At 39.5% G+C, this 6,974-nt stretch overlaps 1 protein-coding gene across 1 annotated transcript; it reads left to right on the top strand.

Moving 5' to 3' along the window:
- Positions 1-802: 802 nt before the first annotated feature.
- LOC132628773 (uncharacterized) lies at positions 803-2,380 on the top strand. Its single transcript, XM_060344540.1, has one exon. It carries the CDS (start codon positions 803-805, stop codon positions 2,378-2,380), a length of 1,578 nt encoding a protein of 525 aa, XP_060200523.1.
- The last annotated feature ends 4,594 nt before the right edge of the window (positions 2,381-6,974 follow it).

Genomic DNA, 6,974 nt, shown 5'->3' with positions numbered 1-6,974 from the left:
GCTGAAATTCATCTTCGCGCACCCATTAATTTTAATTTTTGGCGTACAAGTCGAAGGACAATCTCATAGGTCTCCTGTCCTTGACATTTTGCAACCCTCCAGTGCTTCGTAACTCTCGGGTATATTAAATTCAACTGTCTTGCGCCCGATCAATCATGATCTTCTCTAAGCTAATCTCTTACATTATTTTTAAAAAAAAACTTTTTACACACCACCCGAACTACGTTTGACCTGATTTCCTGTCGGATACAGGATACGTAGGCAGCCTATATAAGGCCCGGTCTTATTTACTACAAATTTTAATATTCCCCAAACGAAGGAGCATGAAATTGGGACAATTTTGGAATGCAACCAAGACATTTTTTCAAAACGTCCTAAAACTGGGGCAAATTTTTTAAAATATGCTGGCATTGGTAAGAATTAACTCAGAACCAAGCTTTGGCGTTCGATATGAGTCAACCTTTCTTCAAATTGCATGTTCTACTCCAATGTAGTTTTCTTTTCTTCCGATTCATTCTCAACCGTCAGAGCTAAATAGTTGATGATTCATTTTCGTCCATTTATTTCCTTTATATGACTCAAGTCGTCTCTAATCTAGAGCCTGCTTAATTAGATCACGAACTAATCTAACTTAAAAAAAAAAAAAGATATATATATATATATATATATATATATTTATTTTGGGCATTTACTTCATGCACTAACATTTTATTTTGTTTATGAAGTTTTACTTTTCTCTTTAAAGGTTGTCTGGCATTGAACATTGTTTTGGCTGCGAACCTGCATTAAGGACGAGACTATAATGGCAGAGAGATTTGAAGCTTTCAACACCGGTATGGGTTTGGTGCAAGAACAAAATGATAGCAAGGGAAAGGTGGTTCGAAAAAATATTGTAGTCAATCTGGGAAATACCTTAAGCCTTCTTCCTAACACAACCTCAACTTCCAGCTCAATTTGCAACGTTTCCTTAACCATTTCGCCTCACTTAGATCCTACCTATACCATTCCACAAATGCCGTCAACCTACACTCCCGATCGAGTAGCGATAATTCCTAATCCTCAATTTTCCATAACCACCACTCAATTCGAGAAAAGTAAGAAAAATGAACTGGCAATATCACCATATAGGAGGCCTGGAAAGGAAATCAAGTCGCTTTACCAGGAAGATTTGGGAAAAACACTTCACAATTTGAGGAAAGTCATTAATGAAGAGTTATGTTCAAGAAATTTCCAGATTTTGAAGTATGAAGATTTATGTGTGCATCCAAACGTTGAGCTTCCGTCAGGGTACAAAATACCTAAGTTTAACACTTTCAATGGGAAGGGAGATCCCGTCGCTCATTTAAAGGACTATTGCAGCAGATTAATTGGTATTGGACATAATGAAGCCGTACGAATGAGATTGTTCATTCAAAGTTTATCAGGATCAGCACTCTCTTGGTACACTAAACAAGATTTTAGCAAATGGCTTACGTGGGAAGATATGGCCCGCGGATTTATAAAGCAATTCAAGTTTAACAATGGAGGCGATCCACACATAGCCGATTTGCTCAGAGTAAAGAAAACGCCACATGAGTCTTTCCAAGAATATGCCATACGATGGAGGTTAGAAGCTTCAAAAATACATCCTCCATTATCCGAGAGGGAATTGATCTCAACCTTCATCCAAATTCAGGAAGACTTATATTATGATAAGTTGCTCGGAGCTTGTGCACACAACTTCTCTGATTTGATTAGGATTGGTAGAGAATTAGAAAATGCCATTCAAGAAGGAAGAATTATAGATAGCTCAGCAACACAAGCCGTTCACCAAACCTTCCAAGCGAAGATACTAGGAAATCTACAAAGTGAAATGAAGGAAAACCAATTTGCTTCCACGACTATGCATCAAGCGCAATGCCATCAAAGTCACCAAATTGTTCAATCTTATGCCACTATGCAATGTCCTCGTCAGCAAAACTCCCAGCAAGGCTACCAACAACGGTTTCACCAAGCACAATCAAGCTCTCAACATCAGAAGAAGATGAAATCTTTTTGCTTCACTCCTCTAAATGAACCATTGGCAAATATATTTGAGAGGTTGAGTGCTAAGGGTATTCTACAACCAAAGGAGGGATTTATACCTAAGCATCCACCTCCAAACTTTGATTTATCTAAGAGTTGTGCTTATCACTCAAACATTCAAGGACATGACATTGAAGAATGTCCAGCGCTAAGATTTAAGATTCAAAGCATGATTGAAAGTGGCAAGATAAAGCTACAGCTAGAGCCTTCAACCGGTAATATTGCAAACACAAAGACAATTGTTGTTAAGGGTGATTCATCGAAACTGGCACCAAGGCATTTGAAAAGAAAGCGTGCAACAAGGCAAGCAGACTGACAGGGACATCATCTCGCCACTTGAGAATATCATTCTCCACATGCCCATCTTTAGGAGTAGCCGCTATTTTGTAATCTTTTCTAGACTTTTACAATGAACTACGGTCGACCTGATTCCTGTTAGTAGCAGGATACGTAGGCGCCCATGTTGGGTCCGGTCTCAATAAATAAAAATTCCAATTTCCCCCCATAGCCGAACTGGAGAAATTTTGCAGATGGCTTATCCCAAGCCATATTCACATAATTAGATTTCCACAATGGCATAGCAACGAGAAGCGCAGATTCAAAGCCAAAGCTTCAATGTTCAACGCAAGGCAACCACTTCCTTTTATACTAACAAATTTTCTTTGAGTAACGCAGAACCGATTTTTAGCTACTCCTCAACGATAATGCACGGCATACGAATCTTAGCATCAAGAAAAACATCGCGAAAGTCATGAAGCAAAGGATGATTCAAGGATGATTCAAAATCAACACAAATTTCGAAACTCACAATTTTCTTTGAGCGCAGGAATTTTATTCATTGAAACATTTTAGCAAGGTGAAATATCCCCAAGGTTTCCAGTTGCGGAAGCTGAGGTATGCTTACAGCTTTACAGGGACTGCGCATCGAGCGGTTTGAATCTTCTTATAACACGCACAAATATTATTGCTTTAAAATGCTCTCAAATGCACTGCGCATGCACTACTACTTTAAATACCACGCACTGCATATGCACTATTGCTTTAAATTCCCCGCACTGTATATGCACTATAGTTTTAAATGCCCCGCACTACATATGTATTATTGCTTTAAATGCCCCGCACTACATATGCACTATTGCGTTCAAATGTCCCACACTGCATATGCACTACTGCTTTCAAATGTCCCGCACTGCAAAAGCACCGCACCTGCATTGCATTATTACTTTCAAAATGCCCTGCAAAGGCACAACATCATTGTTCGCAAACGCACAACATTTAGGTTTGTCCACCTTATAATAGGACTTAATTATTTTATATGGGTTCATCCACCCTAAAATAGGATACTTGGTTTCGTCCACCCTAAAATAGGACATATTGGGTTCTTCCACCCTAAAATAGGATACTTGGGTTCGTCCACCCTAAAATAGGATATATTGGGTTCTTCCACCCTAAAATAGGATGCTTGGGTTCGTCCACCCTAAAATAGGACATATTGGGTTCTTCCACCCTAAAATAGGATGCTTGGGTTCGTCCACCCTAAAATAGGACATATTGGGTTCTTCCAACCTAAAATAGGATGCTCGAGTTCGTCCACCCTTAAAATAGGACACGTTGGGTTCTTCCACCCTAAAATAGGATACACGGGTTCTTCCACCCTAAAATAGGACATTTTAGGACATTCAGGGCTAGTCCGCCTTTAATAGGACATTTTAGGCTCGTCCACCTTTAATAGGACATTTTAAAGCTGAGCACCGCCTTCTATCCGTTGCATGGGCTGAGCACCGCCCTCTTGAAATTTCTGCATAAGGCTGAGCACTGTCCTGCATTGCTTTATTATTTTCAAATGCCCCTGCGTATGCTCGCGGCCGCATTGCACTGCACCTGCATTGCTTTATTATTTTCAAATGCCCCTGCGTATGCTCGCGGCCGCATTGCACTGCACATGCATTGCTTTATTATTTTCAAATGCCCCTGCGTATGCTCGCGGCCGCATTGCACTGCACCTGCATTGCTTTATTATTTTCAAATGCCCCTGCGTATGCTCGCGGCCGCGTTGCACTGCACTTGCATTGCTTTATTATTTTCAAATGCCCCTGCGTATGCTCGCAGCCGCGTTGTACTGCACTTGCATTGCTTTATTATTTTCAAATGCCCTGCGTATGCTCACAGACGCATTGCATTGCACCGCACTTGCATTGCTTTATTATGCCCCTGCGTATGCTCGCAGCCGCATTGCACCGCACTTGCATTGTTTCATTAATGCCTCGCGTATGCTCGCAGGCGCGCCGCACCGCACCTGCATTTGTTATTCATAGGGGTCGTAGTCATCCCAGAACTACACCCGGCCTGATTCTCGTGCAGCCCGAGATATGTAGGCAACTCGAAGACCAGAGTTCGGCCATAATCCTCTCAAGTTTACCTTAGTCGGGATAAAATAGGCTACTGAGTCAACGTCTTTGCCCGAAAATTCTTTCATCATTACCGGGCAAAGTGAGACAAGTTGTTGACACCCAATTTTGTCCCGCCTCTCCTCCGAAATACCTATTTACGCTTCTAATATTTTTAGAAAATTAAAAAATATATTTATATTTTACTATAATTATTAGCCTCTTATTATTTCGGCATTTTACCAACTTACGCACACGCATCGCATTTATCTTTGCATAATTAAATAATAGTGTTTATTTACTGTGGATTTTCAAAATATTATTGCACGGCTATTACAACGCCATTTTTATTATCTGGGCACTAATAATTGCATATTTTATATTGAGTAATATTTTAACACAAGTTATTTAAATAGGTCTTTCATTTAAATGTAGTAGCCCAATCAACTCATACTATTTTCGGACAAATTCATAAAATCAGCCCACATTTTAATTCATCCCAGCCCAAATAATTACCCAAACGGACCAACCCATTACCCATTAGACCCTACCCGACCCGACCCGACCCGACCCGATTGGCCCATTTCGTTTTAACAAAAGATGAAGGGTTTCGTCTTTTTTTTTTCCTTCAGCCGCTCCCCCCCCCCCCCACTTCCGTTTGTCTTCCACGCCATCATCGCCTCCCCCGCTCCTCTCTTTCATCGTCATTGTCATCGTCATCTCCCCTCCACCTTCGCCTGTCCCCCCACGCCACTGTCACCCCCACTTCGTCTTGTCCCCCCGCTCCTCTCTCTCTTCTTCACACAAGAAACCCTAGCTCGCAACTATAAATACCAGTCCTTGCATCCATTTGGGGGAGGATGTTTTTTGGATTCAGGCAATTCCCCAAGAACTAAGTTCTCAGCCGCACAAATCCCTTGAAAATTTGAGTCCTTTAGCCTGAAAAATTCCATAGAATTGGGGAGGTTTTTTTTTTTTTGGGTCACGAAATTCCCTAAGAATTAAAAGTTTTTAGCCACCCAGAATTCCTTAAAATATTAGTATTCCAGTAGTCAAGAATACCCAGTCATTTGGTTTTCATTTGCGTCGGTTGTGCCTTAAATACCAGATCATATTTTGTCCCTCTTGCGTCCTTGGGGACTGGTTCGAATCCGAGCATCGCAAGCGCGGATTTGGTAGTGTTCGAGTGTGTATCGAAGGCCCCGTACCCACTTCGCTGCACCCGAAAAAGGTCCGTAATTCCCTTTTCTTGTTTACTGCTTTTAGCGATTTTTCTTCGATTATCTGTCTGTATGATTTAACTTTCTATGTCGACATGTGTTTTTTTTTGGGTTTAGTATCAGTTAGTGAGTAAATGTTGTCATGTGTTTAGTTTGGTATTAATTAGATCAGTTTAATCATAGTTAATAGGTATTAACATCTGATTATATCCGCTTAACCTTACGTAACAACAAGTACGTGTTCTAGGTATTCTTTAGATTAGTCTAATTATAATGAACCTGTGTTAGCATGTGTTTGCTCAGCTTAATATTGATAGGAATACCATGATGTCTTTTGCGATGTGTTAACTTAGTTGGTTATGCATTCTGAGATTTAAAACAGCAGTGAAATGTTTGTTAATCGTAATTTTCTTTCCTCCTTAATTTTATTTTTAGTTGGTTATTTAAAGTCCACTCAGATTAGTTTAGTTCAAATCAGTTTGCTAAGTTATTGATTTATAGTGAAACTGTTCCTTCCTTGTTTTCATTTAGCCCTGTCACTTTTTCTCTTTGTTTCGTGTTTCATTTTCTGTTTAAACCCATTCAAGGCTTAAGTCAGCTAAGTTTTTTTTTTTCTAATCCGTGTTAGTTACTTCAAATACTTAATCCCTGTTTTGTTTAAATCTTTCTCTAGTTAACTATAGGATTAGTTTATAGTGATGAACTTATGGGTATTAGTATTGTTAGCGAGTCATTGTTGTGCCCTTAGCTTGTTGCTACTTTTAGCTTTGATGCCTTCTTAACGTGGACTGGTTAGTTATCACTATTGACTAGCTGACCACAATTGTCCAAGAATACGGGACAAAGGGGAAGCTCTTTATTAAACTAACTAATCGTGTTATTATGGTAAATTACTACTGTTTGGATGGCTGTTAATAGGGAAAATTCGTTTGGATGGATACTCCTTAGCATTGTCTCAAATTTGAAGATCAAATATATTTTCTTTGAACAAATGAGCATTTAATTGGTTTTCTTTTAAAGGGTGTTCCAATATGCTTAGTCCAGGATCTAGTTTGACTTGTTGTTTTAACTCAAATTTGTAGGACTGAATGCTTGTTATTAGTTTAATCCTTCATCTTGTTCTGTTTCAATCAATAAATCCCCCCTCTTTTTTAGTCTGTTTGAGTATTGTTTCCAACTTAAATATGTTGTTTTCAATAACCTTGTTGCTTTCCTTTGGATTTTGGGCTGAGACGAGGTTTACTGATAACTGATAATATGAATCAAGCTTAAGCCTTTAAGGAACTTTTTTTTTCGTCAAACT

Source organism: Lycium barbarum, chromosome 2 (genome assembly GCF_019175385.1).
Source record: "Lycium barbarum isolate Lr01 chromosome 2, ASM1917538v2, whole genome shotgun sequence".
Lineage (NCBI taxonomy): Eukaryota > Viridiplantae > Streptophyta > Magnoliopsida > Solanales > Solanaceae > Lycium > Lycium barbarum.
Note: the sequence above shows the minus strand (reverse complement) of the source record. Positions and strands in the feature narration are given on the sequence as shown.